The sequence below is a fragment of the Botrytis deweyae genome (assembly GCF_014898535.1).
Source record: "Botrytis deweyae strain B1 chromosome Unknown BDEW_010, whole genome shotgun sequence".
In the NCBI taxonomy this organism is placed as follows: domain Eukaryota; kingdom Fungi; phylum Ascomycota; class Leotiomycetes; order Helotiales; family Sclerotiniaceae; genus Botrytis; species Botrytis deweyae.
In genome coordinates this window covers 800,995-827,967 of record NW_024066217.1, presented here as the reverse complement: position 1 = coordinate 827,967, position 26,973 = coordinate 800,995, and the positions used below count along the sequence as shown (strand labels likewise).

General features: G+C 33.2%; 5 protein-coding genes across 5 annotated transcripts; 3 read left to right on the top strand and 2 right to left on the bottom strand.

Annotated features, from left to right (window-relative positions):
- Positions 1-1,560: 1,560 nt before the first annotated feature.
- Positions 1,561-2,733, top strand: EAE98_005327 (uncharacterized protein; the record flags this gene model as incomplete). Its single annotated transcript, XM_038952949.1, has 1 exon — positions 1,561-2,733. The coding sequence occupies one exon, from the start codon at positions 1,561-1,563 to the stop codon at positions 2,731-2,733; it is 1,173 nt and encodes a 390-aa protein (XP_038810791.1).
- A 691-nt stretch (positions 2,734-3,424) lies between these two features.
- Positions 3,425-6,160, bottom strand: EAE98_005326 (uncharacterized protein; the record flags this gene model as incomplete). Its single annotated transcript, XM_038952948.1, has 2 exons — positions 3,425-4,302; positions 4,363-6,160. The coding sequence occupies 2 exons, from the start codon at positions 6,158-6,160 to the stop codon at positions 3,425-3,427; spliced, it is 2,676 nt and encodes an 891-aa protein (XP_038810790.1).
- A 2,852-nt stretch (positions 6,161-9,012) lies between these two features.
- Positions 9,013-10,170, bottom strand: EAE98_005325 (uncharacterized protein; the record flags this gene model as incomplete). The annotated part of the gene is made up of 1 exon (XM_038952947.1): positions 9,013-10,170. One exon carries the CDS (start codon positions 10,168-10,170, stop codon positions 9,013-9,015), a length of 1,158 nt encoding a protein of 385 aa, XP_038810789.1.
- Positions 10,171-11,410: 1,240 nt separating this feature from the next.
- Positions 11,411-11,863, top strand: EAE98_005324 (uncharacterized protein; the record flags this gene model as incomplete). Its single annotated transcript, XM_038952946.1, has 1 exon — positions 11,411-11,863. The coding sequence occupies one exon, from the start codon at positions 11,411-11,413 to the stop codon at positions 11,861-11,863; it is 453 nt and encodes a 150-aa protein (XP_038810788.1).
- A 1,608-nt stretch (positions 11,864-13,471) lies between these two features.
- EAE98_005323 (uncharacterized protein) lies at positions 13,472-14,440 on the top strand (the record flags this gene model as incomplete). The annotated part of the gene is made up of 2 exons (XM_038952945.1): positions 13,472-13,643; positions 13,698-14,440. 2 exons carry the CDS (start codon positions 13,472-13,474, stop codon positions 14,438-14,440), a joined length of 915 nt encoding a protein of 304 aa, XP_038810787.1.
- Positions 14,441-26,973: the final 12,533 nt, after the last annotated feature.

The window sequence follows — 26,973 nt, the reverse complement described above, 5'->3', positions numbered from 1 at the left end:
CTTTGAAGTTGAATAATCGGCAGGGTTGGAATATTACAAAAGCGAAGTTATACCCACCACTCTCGTCTTACCAATGACTGCATTGATACGTCACCTTTACCTCATTACAAAAGCAGAGGCACTCCTTGTTTGTAGCGCGGGGCTGCTAGTAATCGCGGCTTAGACGGATACCACAATGTTGTGTATTTCTAAATCCGTGATGTGAAGTATGTATGCAAAGTACATGCATGCACCCAACTAAGATATAATTCGGATTTATAATAATACCTACTTAACTCACTTCCATAGTGTTCCTTTCCGCGATGCACTGACACGCCTTAGTCTCCAGTTTTTGAGTTCCATAATCTAGAATTTTATCCTGATTTTATTCCTGTGTCTTTTCACAGTGTCATCGATGGATGAGCGGCTGCTCGGTGCTGATGCTTGAAAAGTGCATTTGGCCCTGAATGTACATTCGCTAGCAAGATTCGATAACCATAACACGTGAGGGAGAGGTTCGGAAGTCCATAATTATCAGTAAGAAGCACTGGAAACTCTGATATCATCCCACCTTTGGTCCTAATAGCAAATCTTTGTAGGAACTATACATCCTCCAACACCCCCCCGCCCTTATGCAGTATCAGTGCGTTTGCTACATGCCATAGTAGTGCAGTTTTTTTACGAAAGACTTTGAGGTGAATTCCCCGCATTCCGTTCTCCGCAAAACCCTACACCCCCGCATAAGTCGAAATGGGTTCGATAATTGGCTTATGACGGTGTCATGTCAGTGCTAGTTGAAGGGTGGGGGGAAGTAAGGGTTGAAAGCCCCCACTCGCGTAGACGCACCCTGAAATCGTGCCTTAAATCCCATTATACCCGACACACCGGTACACTGGCTCGGGACCGATACAAAAAGAAACCATAGGGAAAGCTTGCTAAGGTGGGAATGTGTTAGTTTAGAAAGAAGGACCGAAAGCTAATGTATTGTTTATACAGTTGATGTGCTTTTGAGCTATGGAGGTATGCAGCAGTGAGTACCGCAATGCTGATTCCTCAAGTCCCGCACAATTAAGTTCGGTTATGGGGAAGAACTTTACTCCGTATTGTAGTAGAAATTACGTGTGACCTCTGGAAACCTGGCAAACTTGGTCCATGGTGGATTAGCAATTGATTCTTTGACATTCACAAAGCTGAGAATCTCCGGCTGGCATGAAAAGCCCGCCCGATGGTTCTCAAAGTCTCTTCTCGAGCTCGTGTCATTGAGAAACCTTATACTCTCCACAATGGCTCAAGGAGGAGGTAAAGCGGACTTTGGTAGTATGCCCCACCCCCACCTCGACCACTTTCCCATTGTTTCCAAGGGTTTTTGTGCGATTCGTGCTAAGTCGACACGCGGCAGACTAATGACTCCCTCTTTCTCCCAAGATCCTATTGCCCTTTTTAAAGCTAGCTTAGCGACACCTAAAAGTCAATATTTGATTTAAGAAAGTAGCTTTTCCTTGCTTATCTTAGTCTCTTCGCATCTTTCTACTCTCTTCTACGAGAATCATCTGTGCTAGAAGAATCTACCAATTCTTCACTATGGCATCGCTTGCTCTCGGTGCTGCCTTCTTCCTGTTCTTTGTCCCCTCCCTCGTCATTGGTCAGGCATCTCTTAATACCACCGTCATCCCACTTCCTGTTCCGGAAGGACCATATACTTCCACAATTACAGTATCAGAGCTTACCGACACGTCGCGGGCCAACCCATTCAATGGATCTTCCCCATACCGTCAGCTTGTAGTCAGCTATTATGAGCCATATCTTAGGGAGGATTGTGCTAACATTGGCGAAATCGACTACATGCCAGCTGCCGTGGCAAAGTGGTTCAATGAGAACGATCTCCCAAGCCCTGATTTGACAACATTCTCTCAACTCAAATTTTCCGATATTTGCCTTGAAGCACCAACCACCAAGCCTGATACGCCTCTTCTCATCTGGACTGGTGGTTTCTATACCAGTCGTCTCCAGTACGGTGCTATCGCACAAGCAATTTCTAGCTGGGGCTACAGAATTGTGACAATCGATCATCCATATGATGCAGCAATTGTAGAATTTCCAGATGGAACCATCATTTACAGTGCGTACGTCAGCGGAGCCCCAACTGACACGACTAGCGCGTATCTCCAAAACATCCGTGTCAAAGATATTGAGTTCGTCACGAGTGTATATTCGGAAACTTCTGAGGTTGTTGGTCTATACGGACATTCCTTGGGAGCTTCATCTCAGACCGCTGTATTGCAAGCAGACACAACGGGCAAATACGTGGCAGGTTGCAACTTGGACGGTAAATTGCAACCCCCTGTTGGACCAACTGGACTCGGTAGCTCATCCGAGATCAAAAAATCTTACATGTTCTTTGCACATGATAATCACACTATTGCTAGTGACCCATCATGGACTGCATTCTGGAACACGACGGATCTTTTGACTCCAAAAGATCCTAGGGTATCTCTTGAACTTCCCAAGACAATTCATAACTCATTCACTGATCTACCGTTTGTTATTGATGTGGCTGGCGTTCGATCAGTCAATGAATCTTACTTTGAGACACTCATTGATACTATTGATGGACCTCGTGAGATTCACGACATTACCTCGTATGTTCGTGAGTTCTTCGATTGGACTCTCAAAGGTATCGAGACGCATCCACTTTTAGATGCGTCGAATAGCTCTTTCCCAGATGTTCTTTTCGTTCGAAAGGCTGGTTATTAGGTCTGAATGATTACTCTCAGCCAGAGATGTATCAATTTTCGACATGAATAATGGATGGAAACAACCGCGTCTAGTACATGGAAAGAGATATTGGAACCACAGCTCTAGGAAAGTAGAAAAGTGCTTGAGGAAGTCATTAAGGCATTACATGAAAACTAAATTTACCAAAATATTTGATATTATTAACTCGTGAGATACTGAGGTTTAAATCTGATAATTCTTGGTCTGATTGACGTGCTCAGGTAAGCCTCACCGCACGGCTCTCAGCCACAAAGTCAACTCACCTGGGCAATCGTTTATGCAGCCACCCCCTTTCTTCGACATAAACACCCATTATCGCTGACAATACCATTTGACTAAGCACATTAAAAATTACCTGATTACCGGAGAATATCCTCTCCTATTACTATGCTTCATCAAGATGCTAACTCTCCGTTGGTCATGGCCAGAATGTTCAACTTCCAGGTCTGACTGAACACTTTCTCCAGCCAAGCTCTCGGAACACACATTCATCATTCCCAGTGCTCAATCTCTCGATTCGTTCATTACCTCACTCCCACTTCATTTTTCATCGGGATTAGCACCACCTCTTGCCATTAACCCCAGAGATACAACAAGGATAACGAAGTACCGCTTATTCGAATGAATTATGTCGCGCCCCCTGATCTTCGTCATTGGTAATCATCAAATCTTACCAATACTGGTAAAGCACCATTCTTGATACAGCAGATTTGTCATACATTTGCGCAAATCTTCGCATCTCTTGCATGAGTTGTGGAGATGTTGTAGGAGTGTTGCTTTTTAATGCCTGGTGGAAGTGTGAAATAGTCAAGATTCTATTGTTCTTAACATCCAAGGCCTCGCCCGTTTCTTTGTTGCGATATTCTCGTTGCGAGATAACAGCGGTTTCAACGCACAAAGCCATGATGTCTGACCCAGTATATCGATGTGTTACTTCCGCAAGCTTCTTTAGATCGACACTCCTATCTAAGGATTCTTCTTTCAAGAACATACGGAACATGTTCTCTCTTGCTGAGATCGTGGGGAGTCCAATGTAGATTCGACAAGGTACTCGTCTCAACACTGCAGGATCAAGCAGATGGGGTAAGTTTGTTGCAAGAAGTAAGAAAGGCGAGGTTGAATCTTTGGAGACGCCGTCTGCTTCCTGTAGCAGCTGATTGACGAGCTTTCTCTGGTAGATTGACCCTGATCCACCTTGGCTACGAGAGCTAAACAAAGAGTCCGCTTCGTCGATGAAGATGATAGATGGGAAAAGCATCTTCCCGAGCTTGAACAAACTTGCAACGAGCTTTTCCGTCTCACCGACATATTTGCTTTCCATTTCGGCGCCAGAGACGCTAAGCATGATTGATCCAGAGGTCTTTGCAAGTACTCTTGCGAGTTGTGTCTTACCAGTCCCCGGAGGACCGTACAGAAGTGCGCCTCCAGCCGAGGTCTTAAGAATTCCACAAGAATCTTTTTGAGATTCTCCGAGTGAGATTAGATCTGTAATGCGGGCCTTGATATCTGAGTCAAGTTCGATGTTTGACCAAGTTGTATTAAGATCGCCTGTGAAAGTGTGAGAATTTTATTTTATGATCAAGACACGCAATGTGATGGCATAACTACCTGGACTGACAACAGTGTCGAGCAATTGGTACAAATGCTCGTCTTCTTGACTCTTCGATATCTGTTCCGCTATGCTCCAAGCCCGTCGGGGGAGCTTCGATTTCCACGGCGCTTTTTGATCATCCTCATCTTCGTGATTTTCGAGCCACTGCTTCTCTGCTTCACTTCGCTTCTCATATGTTTCCATAACTAGCTTCATAGAGTCAATATCCAGTTGGCGTTTCGCTATCGTTCTGGCGATAATCTCTATGTTGTCCCAAGGAAAGAAATGACGGCGCATAGCTCGCAAGGTAGCATCTGGAATGAAAGTCTCCCAATCTACAGCGTAAGGCTGTGCCAAAGGTGACATTTTTGCTTCTGGCGACATTCTAATGCAACGTTGTAGGTGTCTTATATTCTCTTTTAATCTTGCCTTCTCCTTATCTTTTTCGAGGAGTCTATACTGTGCCTGGCTTCTGGCAGTAAACATGCGCAGAATACCTTTCTGGGTGTGATTACTGATTGAATCAAGAATACCATCGTCATCTCCTCCTGACATCATAATGATTGTATCTTCTTTTGATAAAGTCCTGATAGCGGTTTGTAGATGTTTGAACACCTGAAGATACTTTTTGTAACTACAAAACCTGCCAACACCTGAGACGAGAATTACCAGCGCTGGTGATTCTACGTCCTCTTTATCTCCAGTTCTTCCCAGAGTATTCTTCAACAAATGAGACTCAATGATCTTCTTCAAGAGAGCAGTATACTGAGAATTTTCCATGTCGTCAATTTCCATTTCCTCGGGGTTAGCAAGGAAAGGTTCGATTTGGTGGATCTTCTGCATTCCATGTCCTACTACCGACTCATTGCTTTCCAGCTGTTCATCAACCGACGACAGTTCCTCTTCGTCTTGAGATAAAGTTGAACACATCTCGTTGCAGATTCCTGATGTCTTTTGACACATCAACTTGTGACGGAAAATGATACTGCCTGTCAAAACAGAAATCACCGTCAATAAAAGGATCGCGGCAAAAGTCAGAAGACCAAGGTACTGCGATAGGAAGAAGAGCCTGTCGGAAAATTTTCTTGTCCTTTTCACGCACTCGATTCCATATTCCTGAGAATTTGTCGTTCCAACGCTAGACGCACTATTGTCAGATGCACTATCACTAGATCCACTCCTTGTAACGGGAGAAGACGAGCGTAATGTACTACAGACAGAAGAAGCTGGGCAGCAGAGCTCCACGCACATACACCGATCGTAGAGTAGATTGAGGTAGTGATCGTCACTGCTTTTTTGGCCATCTCGGTGTTCTGAATCTTTTCCTTTCCCAAAATGCTCTGCCAAATCTCTAAAATCGTCTATATTCAATTCAACCAAATCCGCCTGCACATCACTAGCAAACTTCTTTGCCACCTCTGAGAAGAATTCTTGGCCAAGAAAAGCATGGAACCCTCCAGGGAGAAGAAGTTGAACAGCATCAAGCGCAAACTTGGGAGTTTTGCCTGAACTAAAGGTCGATTTGAGGCCCTCAGCCTTTTGTTTTGGCATGACCAGGTTGAAAAGTTCATCGTACAAAAAATAATCCAATTCATATCTTTCTTCCTGAGATGCCTGGCCATTTGATGTCGTATCTTTGACTTTTTCGGTGGGATTGGGCGGATTTGGCGGAAGGATGACAATTCGACGCAGTTCCTGGCCCAGCTCGAACGCAGTTTTGACACAATTGTCCATAAACCATGAAGGCATGGAGACATCTGAAATAACCTCCTCGACTCCATCTGCGTTCACCATGGCATCGACATCTACGGCCATACTTGTTGAGAGGGCGTATCCGTGCTTAAACAGACACCGAAACAGCCAATTTTGAAGGTCGTGATACAAGAAACAAAGAAGAAGAAAAAGGTGAGAGATATAGGAGTGTGAAGAAGATCATTACGCTAGAAGCGTCGCACCTATCTTTCGAAAAGAGGCAAAAGGAAATGCAGCAAACAAAATAGCATGGCAGATCATGAAACTAGTCTTCTCTACCGTGGATGTTCTCCACATCCATTATATCTCTACTTACACTAATTTGTTGTCCATAAGCCCTAGATTATGATTGCAAGCATGTGTAAGATCTTAAAATACTTCGGTATACTATCAGCCCGTGTCTTACGACCATTCGAGGGGATAAGTCATAACAATCACTGATTCTCTGGTCGAGTAAGAAATGTCGAAGGCTGGCTGTCGTAAATAGTCAGTTTTATCAGCTAGTATTACTTCATCGGTGTTAGAACTAAGCGCTGCTGCCTGATCCCAAGTTCACAATTTCTGTCACCTCTCCTCGCTTAACCTAAACCGACGTCACGAACTGAACTATCTTTCAGAGCCTCAACTTTATTGTAACATTACCGATCCCAAGATTTTCTTCGTTTAGAAATGCATATATTTCATACCTCCAAAAATGTGCATTTTTGCAATAAAAATTGTCAAGAAGAAGGCAGGAGGGCCCACACTAACTTACCCCTGGCTTTACCAACCAATCATACTGCAACACATTGATATGCACCACCAAAATTTTTAAATCTGAAAGCTCGATACATTTGACTCACAACACAATACTATTTCAAAGCTAGGACCTAATATTATCCTATCTTGGTGAGATGAGATGACATGTCAACATTGAGTGGGGAACCTCAGCCGTCATTCTTCGAGGTACGGGAGTATTTTTATCCAGACCTCCTTCTTCGATTATCGCAACATGAGACACAAAGAACCCCTAATGCACAATGAAACAAGATCGATGGACATGGCTGCTGCAATGAACTAATTTGGAGGTTTTCAAAATTCACCATCAATTCTCTCCATCATGGAACTCAATGAATCTATCAATAAATGCAACTGGACTGACCTTGAAGAGTTAAAATGTTATTGGAAATTTATCTCAATATTCAGACCCTCTTCGTCGATAGAACGTATTTCATTGAATTCTGAATAATATCTTGATCTTTTCTATAGTGGTGGTGTTGTGGCTTACTAATGATCGAATTTTTTTCGGCCAATCAGGGATCGGAGGGAACGTTTATCTCCTCGAGAGTCTGAGAGTATTTGGTCGTGTTTTTGGTGTACAACTCAATTCGTTTGGTAAGAGCACTTCAATAATATATATCACCCTTTCAACTACTATTTATTGAAAAACTAATTAATGTATTCGAAAGAGCTCAATTGATATTATTATATGAATCAGCTTCAGATTGATTGGATTTGAGGTTACTGTGAAATTGCTTTGGGAAGAATTTTTTTTCAATCAGCTAAGTTATTTTCAATTATTTCAAATTATCTATACTAATTATGAAAATAGTATTAATCGAATTGCCTAATTGAATTGAATATCTTGTAAGTCTTTATTTCAATTATATTAATGGTGTTGGGGTTATGTTGTCGATGGAGGTTGAATTGCTTTTCAATTTGAGCTATATGCTTTAAGTTTAAGGCATCCAGTTTCAAAAGTTTAGTTATATAGTATTCAACCTTTTCGAAATCAATATCAATCTTTATTATTTAAAATTTTATTTATATAAGGAGGATGATATAGATTATAGGATTTTTAGGATATATATATTTTTAATTAGAATGGTGGTGATGGTTGATTTTGAAAAGGTTGGGGGCTTAATTTAATGAAATATTGGTTTTCAAAAATCTATATTTTTGATATATATATATATAATCGAATAGAATTATAATAATAAAAATTATATTAAAATAATAAGAAAATCTATCTATATATATTGAATTAGTATTAACTTGATACAATTGTTGAATAATTTATAATCTTTAATTGAAAAATCGAAAAATAACGAATTATTGGTTTCTACACCAAAGCCGGAATCAAATAGTTTCAGACCCTACAGTGAACCTTCGGGAGGCCCTGCCTCGAAATCAAGGCCTCAAATTATGTAATCACCGTATGGTCTGAGGATGAGATAATTGGAAATTACAAGCGATATCTTGAAGCGTTCGCGTGCGGCACGTGTTTATTATAATTTGTTCGAGGCCGGGGAGTCTAGACCGCCTAGATTCCTCCTCTCATTGGTGTGCCCGGTTTTTTGTCCAAAATGAGTCTTCTTAGACACTTTATGGTTTTTGATCTCTGGAGATTGCAGCACATCCCTTTCACGAACTTTTATGGAGTCCTGATGGTCTGCTAGTCAATTATCCACAGTGTAAATATTGATTTGGAACAGGTATACACATTCTTTGCTTCTAAATATACAAGGATTTACTGAATAAGAATTCGATTTGCTGTGATGAGATGGCGCATTTATTATTTCTCGGTTGAAGGGGGCCGAATTTGACAAGAACCAGATCCTCCATCACATACTTCACTCTATTCACGTTTTCAATGAAACTTTTCAAATTGATATTAAAGATAAAAAATCATATAAATTATAGGGATAACGAAGGACAAATGATTGAGAATATTTTACCATGGTTTTCGTTTTATTCGTAGCATGCATATATACCCACTTGCACGCCGACCACCAGTATATCAGAGCGGAGAAAGATATGAGAGCGACTTACCTCTTATTATCCTTGTGAGTTCTTGGGCCTTGACAACGAGATAATTACATTCTGGATTCAAACGCCTCTCGATATTTTATAAGGACTAGTTTGCATCATCTCCATTACCTATTTCTGGGTGTCCCGAGGGCATTCCGCAAGATGTCTAGCATATTTTGCGGAAGTCCTGCGGGTTGTGTAGGTACGCTCTTCGCTTCTTCTTCTGCAGCATCTCTTATTCTTTTCTCTACTCGGACCTTGTCGGATATGAGCTGCTTACCATAGTAGTATGCTTGGGATGGACAGCCAAGCCACATAAGATAGTCGACCGTGGTAACATTATTCTTGTCTCCAAATCCAACTGGCTTTTCAACGTCGGTTCGGAGTTGTTCAAAAAGCTCGGCTTCGTTCTTGATGAGACATGCCTTTTCGACCAACTTCACGCATATGTGAACCCAGTGTAAAATGCTCTCCGAGTCGAGAGTTCCAGGGTGGTGACGAAACTCGATTGTGCGTTTGCCAAAACTAGAAAGGAAAGGAGGAGCCAAATTACTTATGTTAAAGCCTGTATTTCTGCTTCCAATTTCCCTAACTACTTGCCCATTATTAGTAAATGACAGAATACGATTTAGAACCTCAAGGCGAGTGAGCCTGGGATCGTAGCTACCTAGTTTGGAATCTCTGAGGGACTTACAATGTGGGTTATCTAGCCGAATCTCAGGCATTATCAACAAAATCTGACGTTCGTAGGTCCATGCAATGGCCAAAAAGTTACGCAAGATGGGCCAGTCGAAACCACGGTATCCAATGCCGACATGAACATGCAGCCCTGTAGTTTCGTTGACGCGAACTAAGTAACTATTTCTCAATTTCCTCACAACTGTTTCTACGGTCCTTCGAGTGGCTTCATCGTAGTAGTAGGGAGGAGATGACATTTCCATGCCATATTCAAGATACTTTCTGACGTTTGAATTTTGCTGGCCCGGGCCAACGGTGAAGTCAGTTTGCAATATCCAATCGGTAGCAGCGGCTGCATTAACTTCTCCCAGATTTCCATAGTCGGACTCCTTCACCGTTGCTGCAATGCCAACTTCCTCCAATTTCCTCTCAATATCATAATTTATCGAATCTTCATCCGCGAGAATTCTTGGATCTACCTCGCGAGGATCACTTGGATGAGGGGTTTCACCGCCCTTGGATATAGTAGCTAAGAGGAATTCTAGTTCGACACCAAAAGTGAGCCGTGACTCTGCTTCTGGAGATGATACTGTTGGGTTAAGCATCTTGATTAGAATGATTGATAAGATGAGTTTGTGATGAAAATTTCAGAAGGTACATTACCAAAACCAATTTCAAGAAAGTCGCCCACTTCTGATATAGTCAACAATCGGATTGTTCTTGCACAGTTAACTGATTTTTATGAAAGGGAAGCAAAATTTCTTTCACAACATTCCAACAAAGTAACAACAGGTCTGACCATCCTTTTTCAGATACAAAGACAACGAGGACTATTCATAGTTAGAATTGAAGTTTCACCAGCGACAAAGGATTGAGTTCTTCATCTTGTCGTGAATAGAGATAATTCTTTGTTCTTTTAGAGTTGGCATCTTTGAGAAAAGTAAGTGTGAAATCAGTGATATCTGGGGTTCGAAAATGTTCAAGTCTGAGAACATGCATGAACTCATTTAGAGGCAAGTCCATTTCATCTCAAAGTGGACTGAATCGACTGTTCTTTACTTTGACCAAAAGTTTTTGAAATCGATCAATTGATTGAAGCTTACATTGACTGGCCAATCACGATGAGGATGGTCAGGAATTAGTGCCATTTATGCAATAGTCTCGTAGCATAGATCCATAGTCTACAAGATCAGATAAGTACCAATTCCAAATAGCAATTGGCACCGAATCAAAGCTGGATAATCGGTACTTAATTGTAGCCATTCCATATCACAGGGCAAAGCTATAAATACTAGCCCCGATGCAAGATACAACAATTTCATTAGTTTAATCGTCACAGCTTCAGATAGAATAACTCTCTTTACTGCAACTATCGAAAAGGTTCCTTTGAATGATGAGTATCAAAAAATAATATTCTTGGTATGGAGAAATGAGCAGAGAAACTGGGGAAGGGAAAGTTACTGGGAACCTAGTGCAGAATGGTGATATTTAAAGTTTGACTTGTACCACGCTATAGTTTAGCTAGAGTAAATTAGTGAGTAGAGTGATATCATATACCTAGGTAGGTATATATAAGGTTGCTACCCCTCCATCACCCTCCTCAAAACACCTTTTCCCTTGACAAACAGAAAACCTATAATCTTTGGGGCAGCGATCAATTGCAATTACTATTATCGTAATAGCAGCGACACAAGCATTGGTAATCTTTACAATCCCGATGCCTTTTACTCTCAAGACTGACGAATTCTAGGAAACATAAATCAAGGACCTCTTTAAACCCTCTGAAAGTATCATTACTTGTATTTGAAACGAATCCGTTCAGTATTGTAGTAACATTATCTCAAAATGTGCAAAGAGTTGTATATGTATCATAGGTCATGCGGTGGCGATGGTACCAAGCCATGCATCTGCGATAAGTCATGTCCGTACTACGAACCCTACTTCGCAAGTACCTGTGACTACACTTGGTTCAGAGGAGATGATCTTACTAAATGCAAGGAATGCCCCCGCAGAGCCATGGATGACAAAAGAAATAAGAAGGGGGAGATTGTGCCCGTTGCCGCGTGTCACAACTGTCCCGGACATGAGACTCACATGAAGGGCGCTGATCTACCAAAGGCTGATCCTAACCATCGCTCAGCGATATTACTAAGAGCAATGGAAATGAAGAATCAGTCTGAACATTCAACATTTCCAGCGAAATCTTCTCAAGCAAAACCTCCTTCAGCAAAACATCCTCTGAAGAGAAGACCAGAATTTGCAGAGTACCTTGGGCGAGTTTTGGCAAAGAAGATGTAACAATTTGGGGTGAAGTTCCTTCGAAACTTAGCCTCATACGCCGCACGATGGAAGGTAAATGGCAAACTGACGGATATATACATGCCCGCGTGGGTTATATATCGTTCATCATAGATGATTTGTACGGGATCGTGTTCAATTGAACTGACCATTTTAATGGTCCCAGCGATATGTTACGAAGATGGAACGAGCAGAAGAGGGGTTGTTATGGAAAGGGTTGTAATCGGAAGTCGTTTGGAAACGTGAGTTTAGTGTCCGACTTCCCTCCCCTCTACCATTTCCCCAGAGACGATACATATAATGAATCGAATTGGGATCTAGAACGATCAACTCGATACAATTTATCGATTAACAAGGGAGATTTTGTGGGAGAGGTAGAAGCAATTAAGAACATGCTTGTGATTTGTGATAACCAAGGGGGGAAGAAAGAAAGAAAGAAAGGGAGGTAAAACAAAGCGGTTGGAAGCAGGAGGAAGGAAACAAAGAAGTAAAAGATACAGCGTAATAGGAGAATGGGTGAGAGTAAAGACAGACTTTCTTCATTTCTCTATCGGAGACCCAAATCATTTGCTCAGATAGCCCTTGACAAATATGCTGTCCAATGCCGCCGGCCTGCTGGATGAATGGAATTGCTTCAATTCACCAGGTCTGGCCCTCAGAACATAGCCAAAATGCCATAAGCATCCAATCCACGACCAAAATTTTTCAAAAATATCTCTATAAACGCCGCTGCGCCTGAATTATCTCGAGGTCAAGAGGTTTCATACTCAGCTTACCCCGCAATCAAATTTTCGACGAAGCTTAAACAAAATACTGGTCGGAGTGGAGCGACTTTTTCGCTGTGAATAAGCTTAATTATACCATAGCAAAATATCTCCGATATCAGTTGAATCCACAACGCGAGCATTGATACTTGAACGGTTGTCGTGATTATGCACGACCTTGCAGTCCAGACTTCTAAAAAGCAATATCATGTAACAGGACCCATCACCCACCTCTCGTTTTATGGTCGGTATTTCCGATTTTTGACCACACACGAATCCATGAATTTGACAAGAGAAATCTTTTCAATAAATGCGGAATGACATTCTCTCAACAAAAACAAACATGGCAGTGTTACTGCACCGTCGGAAACCCAACCTCCTGAGAGGAAAAACTTCAATTTTATCTCAAATTACATAATCTAGAATTTCATTGGATCGCATTCCAATACGCGTATTCGGAAAACCTAAGCTGCAGATGCGACGCCCCACGACCCCTTAAGGCTGTGCTAACTCAATTGAGTAATCTGCATGAGTTTTGGGGAAATGCATTGAGCGTATCGACGTATACCGCTGTCAAATACTTCCATATCTTCAAATACGCGTATTTGATAAGAGGTAAACAGAAATCACTATCGATTTTTCTTTTAGCAATAGTCGAGAATCCTCATGATGTTGAGAATAAAACCTATTGATAACCTCGAGTTGGAGTTGGAAGTGCACCTCCAACTCTTCCCTTTTACATCATACAATACTGATCGTTCCTTTTGATCGTTCATTGAGAGCAGTCTAGAACACCCTTCATATCAACACAATTACACGAATACCGACTTCCTACTTCTTCACAATGGCGAAACTCGAACCCTATAGTGGAGATTACTATCTCTGGAACTACATTCCGTCTATGGCTGCAGCTGTCATCTTTATCATTCTCTTCATCATAACAACCGCTTTACATACCTGGCGTATGTTTAAGACTAAGTCCTGGTTCTGCACAGCATTTTGCGTCGGAGGCCTCTGTGAGTACCTTAACATCTCCCTTGAGATATGAACATATACTAATATCCTTACAGTCGAATTCATCGGTTACATCGGTCGAGTAATGGCCGTCAACAGTACCGGCACTCTCATGCCATATATCATCCAAAGTTTCTTCACCCTCGTTGCTCCAGCCTTCTTAGCCGCATCGATCTACATGACACTCGGTCGAATTATGCGATATGTCCACGGAGAACATCATTCCCTCATTCGGATCAATTGGCTTACGAAAATTTTCGTCATGGCAGATGTCTTGTCATTCTTCGTGCAAGGAGGATCCTCCGGCTTGATGTTCAATACCAGCACTGCCAGTCTTGGTGAAAAGGTCGTGTTAGTCGGTTTGTTCATTCAGATCATAGCTTTCGCCTTTTTCTTGTTTACTGCTCTTATATTCGAACGCCGAATGAGAAGAGAGCCCACACCAGAATCTTTCGTTGTTGAAGCAAATTGGATTCATCACTTGCATTGTCTTTACGTCATTAGTGCTCTCATTCTCGTTCGATCAGTCTTCAGAGTTATCGAGTATGCGGCGGGCCAGAAGGGATATCCTCTAATGCATGAATGGACTTTGTACACATTCGATACAGTACCAATGTGGATCGTCACCGTTATCTTTTTCATCTGGTATCCGTCTCAATTTAAGGTACAGGCGGGAACTAGAACATCTCCAAGAGAGGCAGGAGTAGAGGCGCAAAGTGTTCAATTAATGAATGGTGCAGAGAAAAAACGCAGCAGAAATACTCAGACAAGAGTTTATGGTCCTCGAAGCATGGTATAAAGATTTTATGATGAAAAAGGCTGGCACCACATGCTATAGAGCCAATGAGATAAAGATTTAGGATTGGGATTAGAATCTGCTTTTACTGTTATGATTTGTATCGGGTTGTCTGGGCAAGACATTTGGTGAACAGGAGTCTGGAGTTATTCACTATAGCAGCTAGATGAAATAGTTTTGCAATAAGGATTGCAATATAGAACCTTTGAAAGGTAACATAGCTGTAGCCAGTTGAAAGGTAATGAGATGAAACTAAATCTCTCGCACCCAATGTCCACATTTTCTTGTTCCATAACATAACATGTACATATTGAGTGACGGTTTGTTTGAAGTATTTCCATCCATGAAACACTATTAAAATGTCATCAATAAATGTTTGATATTGAGAAAAAAATTGAGATATTGAGGAACAGATAGCAGCAGTAGATAAAACTTCAGGTGGATAGAAACCAAGATATCCAATTCATCATATCAATTGTGAGTTTTCCCATTTCCTTTCCTATCTGACAGTCTGAAGAAAATTCGCAGTGATAATTTGCAGTTCCATTTCCGACACCAAACACCCGCAGAATCATTGAAATATGCTTTCATTCTGACGCTGAAATTTCCTGTAAAACTTTCCATCTTATGTTTTTAGAATTTGATAAATCACCCATTTTCGCTTTCAAACGAGGCCCGAAATCATCTTTGAAGATTGACCATCACAAATTCGAAAAATTCTTGCCCAGATGAGTAGTGGATGAATAATGGAAGGCGATGCTCAATATTTGGCATATGAGGTCAAATCCCCGTGCTAGATTATGTGATGGTGTACATTCGCTTCCCAGCCTCGTTGATTCCGTATATCGGGTGATCCCTTTATATAATGACAAATCATTATCGCGTAAAGTCTCAAGACTTTTTCGTGCATCCTCAAGAATTTCCAAATTACCCGCCAGGCACGACTTATAGGTAGGGAAATGAGCTCCAATGCGCGTGAAGAAAACTTTCCTACCGGCGATGGGGGTAATCAAGAGACGCATTTCAGCTCCACGCCAACGGGTTTCTGGAGCCCCATTGGTGATTTTCAGCGGGTAAACTGTAAAATGGCTGCTATTATCAAACCAAAGATGTACACCGCTAGGCTTTTCTGTTGGTGGATCGGTGATAAGAACTTCGCTGTCAAGAACTTTGACACACGCAATGCGCATGGTGCCGCGCAAAAGAATGACCAAATGGATCAGACGGAGTGGTATGAACTTGGAGATCGAGTATTTTAAAGTCGCCATATACGAATCATTGTCTTCACAATGAAGTCTACGACTATGAATATCATGTATCCCTGTGTCTACACTTGACCAAGATTAAGTTAGTCCTCGAAGTGGTAGATGTCTCTCCCTATAGTTGCATTCTTCGGCGATACCTGAAAGCGCCACAAGCTTATTGCTGCTAATTGTTAATTTGGACTTGGTATAGAGCTTGAGGATTTCGTTCCAAACAGCAAACCAGAAATTTTCAGAATGAAGAGCTTTCAGCTGTGATGATGTGCCAAAACGGGCGTCTTCCACTTAATTAATTGTCTCAAAGTATGCGCGAGTATGAAAGTTGAGTATAACCTGACGTTTACTGAAATGAAACGTTCGAGGGCCCAATATCCGTTCTTGTAATGTTCATGCTCTTTGAAATAGTGGTGATTCCATGCAAGACCGTTCGTAAATATTCATTTCTACCAAAAGAAGCTTTGGTTTACCCATCAGACCCGCCCCACTCAAAGTCGGAATGGGTCATTAACTCAGCGCTTCGAATGAGGTTCAGATTTCTGTTGAAGAACATTTCATCGTTGCCATCTCGAGCTCCAGCAATGGCTATGTTGAGAATGGATCCACCATAAACACTAGCCACGTGAAAAAATTCCTTCTTCCATTCGTCAACATCATCTCAAATAACACATAATCTGTCCACAAGTAATGAAACCCGAATTCCAATATTACTTTCAGTGCATTGTGAAATGTCTTAGTGAGAGTGGATACTGATATCTCTTCCTGAAGACCAGAAATGTTATCTATAACCGACTAAACAAAGTTCAGGCTGCCCCATACATGACTGTGTGTTGTGTATTGGGTACTTGGTGGTACATTGAAAGTTCGAAGACGCACTTGGTAGTCTGGTCTTCCTTTTGGAACTTTAACCTCAAGTGATCGTGATGGCATGATGAAGTCGAGTTGTATTGCATACTTTTGATGTCTATGGATACATTTCATGACCCATTTCTTTGACTGCATAAAAGTGGCAATAGAGTCAGTCGATTTTTGAATTGGATGCACTGGAACTAACTCAGAATTATTGTATCAGCAGCAATGAAGATTGTCTTTTTATATAACGGAGAAGAGACAGTAAAATGGTGAGCTGTGTATGTACCTGACTGAGGCATCAAGAATTTTGCATATTCGAAGGAATACCTAGCCCTCTCAAGAGGCATGCCGTCAGATGTAACGCTCAGCGGTGAACCATCATCTTGGAGTATAGCAAGAGCAAGTCTACACAATGGACAGGATGTTTTTGCATACTTTTAGACTGCCCAGAGTAACTGCGATTGTCGGTCATCTCGACACACATATCATGAAAATATCTACCCGTCCGGATTTCCTCTCTGATTTTGCTTTCACAATGTGTGCATAAAAAGCGCCTTGGAGTCTCGCCCTACTGAGGCCGATTTGAATCATTTGGCATAAACCCTAAAAATAGATTTTTGCCTTAGCTAAAAATATATTTAGAATTTAGTGATATACTTTTATATTAAAGTATTTAATTCAATATACAACCTTAAAGGAATTAATAAAATCAAAGGAAAAGAGAAAGTCTTATTAATTAGAATTCAAAAAATCGATTTATATAATTCTTTTTGAATTATTTCAAAAATTAAAATTTATATTCAATTTAAAAGTATTTTAATAAATTTGAATAATAATTAACTTTCAATATTGAATCTTTTATTTTTCAAATATTATCATATTAAATAAAAATTTCAATTTTTGAAATATTTAAAAAAGAAATATATCAATTGATTTTTTGAATTTTAATTAATAAAGGTTTCCTTTTTTCTTTTATATATTTGAAGATTTTAAAGTTATTTAATAGTTAATTATTATTAAATCGATCTTTTTTTTAAATTTTATTAAATTTTATAGTAAACTAATTATAACATCTATATCTTTATTTTATAATATTTAGTTTTTTTATAGTTTTAAAAAAACTATATTGTAGTATAAGAATATTAAGAATTAATTTATATAATTCAATTTATATAATTCAATCTATATAATTCAATTCATATTTGAAACTTGAAAATCTTAAAAAATTTAAAAAATTCAAAAAAGAAATCGATTTGTTTTCAATAAAGTAATAATTTATATTTGATATCTATATTCAATAAAGTTTTGCCTTCCCCTTTTTCAGTTTTCATTCTTAAAAGTATATAAAAAATATAAAATCAGAATTCGATAATAGTTTGTTAATGAATAATACTTTAATCCTAAAAAATACTAGAATTCTATAAGCTAATTAGGGCCCGTTCGGATCGTTTTTTTAATTTATTGCCAAAATAAGATTAGTTGATTTGTTGACTAAAAATGTAGTCTATATTTTGTGAATGTAGGTTCACATTTGTAAGCCTATAAAATGTAGAGTGACAGTATGTTGACAAATGCTAGTCAAAGTTGTATTACAGATTTGGCGAATTTATTATACAAATTTTAAATTTTGTTGACCTACATTTTGTAGCTTTTTGTAGCTCAACATCAGCGTTCGGTAAATCACTTTTTTTCAATTTTTGTATGGACAAGGGAATTCATTCAAGGGAATTCACTTCAAAGGATTCACTTCAATACAATGGCAACTGTATTAAGGGTATTAGGCAAAAGCGAAGGAGACTAGCTCTTTCAGTAATGCCTATATAAGGCCTACTATTTCCCTCATTTAGCTAGCTCCTTAGATTGAATACAAATAGACATTTAGGGGCCTACACATAGTGGGAACCACGTCTTTCGTATCTCTCTCAAACTAACAATTTTATTGCCAATATAAATTATTGAGCTACATTCGCGTTCGGTAAACGCTTATTTAGGCTATATTTATTATCAATATCGTCAAAAAAATCGATCCGAACGGGCCCTTAGACTAATACTTTTAAAATCTGAAAATCCTGAAAATATTAAAGTTTTATAAGTTAACTAGACCAATACTCTTAAAATCTGAAAATCCTGAAAATCTCGAAAATAATAGAATACTATTAGCTTCCTATTAATTCTTTAAAAATATATAGAATCTATAAAATTAAATATAAATAATATTCTCAATACTATATAATATTCAAAATCCTAAAAGTAATAAGAATCTAGAGAATCTAGAAAAATAATTAAAATTCCGGAAATCCTAAAAATCCTAAAAATAATAGAGTTTCATTAGTTTTCTGCTGAGTTTTCGAAATCTAAAAAAAATCCAGAAAATCTTGAAAAAGATTTGAAATCCCGAAAATCCTAAAACAAACCTGAAATCCTGAAAATCCTAAAAGAAACTTGAAATCCTGAAAATCCTAAAAAAAACTTGAAATCTTGAAAATCCTAAAAAAAACTTGAAATTCTAAAAATGATTTATTTATATTTATTCTTTAATAAATAACTTCAACAAAATATTGTTTTGTTTTTAACTAAATACAAACTACTCAATAAGATATCAACTATTTATAACTAGATTCAACCAATGATTTCAATTGATTATAAAATAACTAATTAAACCTTTCTTTTTATATAACACTACACAAAAACTTTATTCTCTTAATAAAAATCTTATAAAATAGTAATATTCTACTAGCTTTTTATTAAATCCTTAAAACCTAAAAAAAATCCGGAAAATAATAAAATTCTAAAATATTGAAAAAAGTCTAGAAATTCGAGAAATAATTGAAAATGTAGAATTCTATTAGCTTTTTATTGAATCCTCAAAATCTAAAGAAAATCCAAAAAATCCTAAAAAAAACTTAAGGTATTGTATAAAAACATTATCATTATTATTATTTCAATAATATAAAATAAATATATTAGTAACATCTCGTAAGTATTGTTTTTTCCTAATAAAAGGTTTGAAATTGTTGGTATCACCATGGGGATGGTGAAGTAATATAGTACTAATGATTCACACTATTGTAATATTGCTTGAGATTCTAAAAGCTAAAGGCTATGAATGTATATGCTATAGTACGGGAGTGCTAGTGTATATACTAGCACAGTCATATAATCCCTATCCCAATATTAGCAATTCTTTTAAAATCGTTGTATTATATCTTTTTTAACTAATATCCTTTTTTCAATATAATCATTTATATTATTAATCTTTTTCAATCTATTCCATAATTTTAATCTTTATAATATTATTATTGATCAAATCTTTTAGGGCTTGATACAACTTAGATTTAGTTATTGTATTTACAGAGTTAGATTCTCCATTAATCCATTTAATCTCCACAATCTCTTATTTCTTATATATTTCTCAAATTATTACTATATTAATCATTAGTTTCTTTTTAATAATTATACTAAATTTTGTGAGATAATTATATAATAATCTTAAGTCAATATATATAATCAATGGTATTTTGCGATTTAGGAAGATCTTGTTAAGAGTACCTTTGATTGTTATACTAATATCAAAACCCAAAATCATACTATAAAGCTCTAATACTAATATACTCCTAATAATTCTTTTATATTTAATTAACAATTAATAAATAATGTTAGCTCTATCAAATTTGTTTATTAAAACAATAATATATTTAATCTAAAAAAATAAATCTTTATTATTAGTAAAGAATATATTTATGAATATAATCAATTTAAGAGAATTCATATTAAATAAAACAAATTATAATTCTTTTTCTAAATTATCAATCTATTATTAAATATATTTATTAAGAGTATTAGTATTTTCCTTTTTTGGATTAATTATTTGTATAGTATATAACAAATCGAAAACTGCCTCTAATTAATATATAATTATTATATATGTTCTTTAAATATATTATATAATATACTAATCTTTTACTATTATCAACTTTTTAAGCTTACTGTATATACTTTATATATCAGATAGTTCTGATTTGATTAAATAAAGGTTTTTGTATTATTTCTTTTGATTGAAATAAATTATACCATTATCTCGCTGAGTAATCAAACCATTATTAAACTTGAATAATATATTTAGTATAAGTATTTTATATTTTTTTACTGTGAATTTAGTATTTTTAAACTTAGTTTACTTACAATCTATAAATATTTTATTAGTTGTAATAAATATATTATTTATTTATAGTCTAATAATACTGAATACTATATTATCTTTAGTTATATATAATAAATATAGATTATAGATCGATTATATCATCTTAAAAGCATTAATATAATACTTATAGTAAATATTAAACTAATGATTTCCTGTTTCCAAAACATTATATAATAATTGTATAATTTATAAAATAAAGTTTTTTAGAATATCCATTTCCAATAATAATTGAATATAAAACTTTTGAATTAAATTTGATATCGATTATATATATATATTTATATAATATTGCGAATACTTATAATTACCTCGTTTTTGGGTAATATAACTATTATTACTAATATAATACACTAGCTAACATATTATATTATAAACGATTATATCAAAACAATATTTTTTCCTTAATCTTTCCATATTTGTATAACCAATCAGAACTTAGGAAATACTTTATCAATTTTTTTATTCTTAATTTTATTAATAAAACAAAAGTTAAAAATCCTTATACTTATAAGGATATCCACAATCTTTATAAATTAGAAAATACTATTTTCCATAAATCTATTAACCTCCTTTTGTTTTAATTTTACAAAAATTGTTAATAGTGAGATATTAGTAAATACTATATAATATTCAATATACTATATGTTATTAGACTCATCTTCCTCTAATAAAAAAATCAATAAATTCAATAAGTATTCTATAAATTTGATATTTTCTTTTTTTATAAAAAGTATTATTTATATTGAAATTACTATTTAAGAAATCTATTATTACTAAGATTAGAGGTTTCTGGATATATCCAAAAGAGTCTTTTCTGGATTCCTATTCTTAATGATAGTTGGTAAGAAAATAAATATAATTTTACTAGATTTTAATAAAATTGTTTTATTTATATTAAATATAGTAAATTGCTTTTACTATATCAATTCAGTTTATATAAATAATATTTGTATTGATTCAGCAAATAATTGAGGTTGATTTTAAGATTGATTCTGTATATTCTCTATATAAGATTTAATCTAAATAATATGGAATTTTGTCGATTTGCTTAATAATTATATTATATATATCTTATCTTTTATATTTAATAAATAATATAATCCTATCCATCCTTTATATTCTTTTTATATTTAAACCTTTAAATTAATAAATAAATTATATAAAGCTATTATAAAAAATTCATTTCGCTAATTTAAAATATTAAATATTTATTGTATCACTCGTAATTTATAAATCTCATTTATTACTTTCTTAATTACTAATTATTATTATAGAATTATAAATACAAATAGATCAGATTCAGATATCTATAAATATACTCCAAAAACTAGAAGTATTAGAATTAATCTATTTGGTTTTGCAATATTGTTTATTACTTTTATAGCTATTTATAATATTATTATTTTTGTAATAAAGCTATCGAGTTTATCAGAGATAATAGTATATATTCTCTTGATAATTATATAATAATATTCAATTATATTAACTAATTAATATGCCTTAATTAATATACTCTTTATTCTTATTAATATAATTGCAATATATTAAATGAATTTTTTACTTACAAAGTTCTTCCCAACATCATATATAATAAAATCTAATGGATCAGTATAAATATTTATCCAGCATTTTCGAAGTATATTGAAAATATATTTTGTAATAACATTATCTAGTTATTATACAGCTTAGAATTGTATATTCTTATCAATAATATATAGAATAAAATAAATATCAATATACATTATATCAACTATAATTAAATAATTAAAATCAACATTATTTTATAAATTAAATTTAAATCAATTTGTTGATTTTTTATATTTTTGATAATATTAACAGAACTTATTAAACTTGTTAATTTCGGTTTTTGAAATATTATTATGGCTAGTTTATTATAATACTTATAAAAGCCTATATATTAATAAATAATCAAAATAATAATATAATCATTTGTGAGGGCGCACGTGCCCAGAGGGCACGTGACCGGCTACACTAGCCAGTTTAGCTAGCTTCTCAAGTATAAGTTGGAAGCTTCGCTTCCAACTTCCTTCTAGCTCTTCATCAATAACTATATCATTCAAATTGACACTCTTCTTTCGTTTTCCAGATTCCTCACATCATTATAATTCTATATCAATAAAATAATATTTATTACTCTCAATAATTTATTATATAAACTACTATATATTTATTTATTATAAAAGAATAGTATATTTATTATATTGAATATAAAAATAATTCTTTTTCATTCTTGTAACAATAATATTGATAATATTATTATAATATATATCGAAATAGTTTATATTGTTGAATAATAATAGGAATGGTATTTCTATATTTATAATATAAAATTCAATAATTCTTAATAATAAATAAAGCTTGATTAATCCAAAAGATTTAGCTTTTCCAATTCCGAATATTATATTTGTAATATTTGTTTTGCTTATATTTAAAACAATATTCTCGATAATCATTTTATATACTATATATTAATTGAATTCTATTATAAACTATTATGTTATAGCTATATCGATAATAATGTTTTTAAATTCTTTTAAATTATATTTGTTTATGAATACGGATTCATTTCGAATTTGATATGTTAGAGTATAAATAAATATTTTATTAATTAATTTTATTATAATCTTTTTATTATTAATAAATCTATTTTGAATAATAAAGCTTGATTATAATTCTTATATTGGTGAATCTTGAAGTTTATATTGAATAAAATAAGCTTTAATTTCTTTATTAGTATTGGGATCAGATTCCTTATTATAGTCTTGATTGGGATTTTTGTATTTAATAAGAAACTATTTAAAATCTTTGTTAAAATTATTATTAATTCTTTTAAATTGTTTTTTGTATTTATATCGTGATTTGTTACACTTCTTCTTACTATATTAAATTGATTAATAGTTATCCTTTTTATAGATAAAATATCTTTTTTTAGTTTGTAATTTAAATAATTATTAATTATTTTATTTAAAACCTTTATTCTGATTATATCCTCCTCTATATTAATATTTCTAATTAATATAAAATATCATATTCCCATTTGAATAAGCTAGTTCCTATATTATAATAATTAAATAAAATTCTTTAAAGAGATTTGATATATTATTAACTAGATGAAAATAAATTAAAGAGTATACTGATATTAATATATATACATTAATAATCTTTTAATAAAATAAATTATCTATTCTAATTATAGTATTAAATTCTTTATATAAATAATATAGTCTTATTACTATTTGTTATAAATAATGAATAATTAATTTCCTATTATTTTTAGATTATATTATTATATTTTTTAATATAACAGTTTTTTATTATTATATAATATTCTTTTTATATTCAAAGTCTTTAAATATAATTATAAATAAATTGCAAATCTTTTATATTAATATTAGTATAATTTTCAAATTTGTATGATAGAAATCAAGTATTATATTGATAAGTATAATAGAAAATGCTTTTGGAAATAGATTATTAGATATATTAATTTGTTAATAATTATTAAGAAATATATTATATTTATAAATAAAATTGTTATTTTGCTTATTATATTTATTATTCTTATTATAAAGTTTTGTAAGATTTCTAAGAAATTAATTGATATTTATAATTCTTGATGATAGATTTAGAAAGATCTTTAGAATACTATAATCATATTTTGAATTATTTTCTTCTTCTCCTTCTTCTATACTATCTTTGCCTCCACTATTGCTATTCCTGTTATAACCATTTTGTAAATTCTCACCATAACCACCTTGTAGATTCCCACTATAACCACCTTGTAGGAAACTATTTCCTCTACCTCTATTACCTCCTCCTTCTCCTCTACTCGAATCATTATTACTACCAAATGAATCACCAGATAGTTAATTATCTTTCTCCTATAATAATAGATATAATTATAATAATAAAGGTTTAAATTATTAAAAAGATATTTCGGATGAAACTATTTATATAGAATTAATTATAAAAATAATAATTTCTTCTATTTATAGAATAAATATATAAATAAATTAGATTTTTTTTTTTATAGAAATCCAATATTAAATTAAAAAATAAATTTAGAATAATAAAGTATTAATAATTTTAATAATACTTTTTATCTAATATCAATATCTTTTTTTTATTACTTAAAAAACTAAATCCTGAAATTATTATAATTTGAAATAAAATACTTGATAATTATAATAATTTATATTAATTGAAATCTAATAATTCAAACTAATTACTTATTTAAAATACTTCAGATTCTTTTAATAATATATATATAAAAACTCGAATATCTTTTTTATTTATTTTTTTCTATATACTTTTTAATCGAAATATAAATCCTTTTTTTATAAATATATTTATAATCTCTTTATCTAATTATTCTTTATATAATAATCAAATTATATTAATTAAAATATTATAAATAAATTATATTATATAGATTTTATATTTTATAATAAATATACTATATAAACATAATTTATATCTTAGCTTATATAAAAAACATATGCCGATTACTTAAAAATATTCTAAATTGAAATATTCGAATTTATGAAAATAATTTGATTATAACTTTTTGTTGTAATACTTTGATTATTGATATTTGTAAAATTTATATTTACAAAAATCCCTAATCTCTTTTATATTTATTTATTTTATAAAATCAATTAGATTATCTTACTATCTCTCAATTATTATATTAAAATCATTAATTATAATAATTGATGGTATAATGGATTCTGTTATACTTCCAATATTATTCTTACATTTAGTTTTATACTCTATAAAGTTGTTTTTATAAGATTCTATTATATTAACAAATAATAAATAAATAATAAAATGAAATAAAGTAAGATACTTAAATATAACTTTATCAAACCCAACAAAATTATATTTTATTTATAGAAAATAATACTTAACTCAAGCTAATAGCTATTAATTTATATTCTTCAATATATATTACTTCAAAAAATAAAATATAAATTAAGATTAAATATAAAGATTATTGCTATATTATTAACTAAATTTATTTATTAATATTAAATCATATTGAATTAATACTAAATATAAGAATTATTACTATATTACTAACAGTCTTTATTTATATAAAGACAGGTATCAAACCATATTGCTTTGATACAAGAGCTTATATCTCTTTAAAGAAATACTAATTTTAGTTACAAACCTATATTGCATTTGAAATTAAAATATCAGGCTTCTGATTTGTAATATCACTAATTAGTATTAATATTATTATAGGGATAATAAAATAATATAGTATTAATGATTTATATTGTTGTAATATTGCTTAAGGTTCTAAAAGCTAAAGGCTACGAACGTATATACTATAGTGCGGGGGCGCTAGCGCATGCGCTAGCGCGGTCACATGATCCCTGTCCCAACAGAAATATTAAGGGGATATTATCTTTATCTTTAATAATATAAAATAAATATATTATTAATATTTTATAAATATTACTTAAAATAAAGTTTATAATTACTTTACAAAAAAGATTCTTTTTTTCTTTTTCTTTTTAATTTTTTTTTAATTTTTTTATTTTATTTCGAAAGGACATTAATAACATATTATAAAAGGGGATACATTATAAAAGATATCTTATAGGTATTTTAAAGAATTTAAATTATAAGGATATTTTCTTTTTTTTTAATTCTTTTAAATTCAATTTTAATAAATAAGATAAAAACTATAGTGATTTGAATAATATTGATTATATGCCATTAATATAATATAGGTGTATCATAATCTAAATAAGATCTGAAAACTTTAAAGCTTTTAAAGTTATTTTTAAAAACTAAACAATAGTTTATTCTAAAAAAATTAAATAAAAAGAATTATTAGAATCAATATAAGATAAAAACTAGTATAAAATATAGATATAAATCTAATAATAAAACTTTTCATTAATTTCTTCAAAACCTTTCTTTTGAAATTATATATATATAAAAACTCTTTGTTTTCAAATTAATAGTTGGTTTGATATCGATTTTATATTGATACCTATAATAAAATTAAATATTTTTTTAATATTAATAATATCATTTAAGGTTTAATTAGTTATTAATTTATTAAAACCTTGATAAATTATTAATTCTAATATGTGAAATATTTATAATTAATGGATTTATCAATTAAAGTTATATCATATTAAATATAAATTTCAATTTTTGAGATAATTCAAAAAGAATTATAT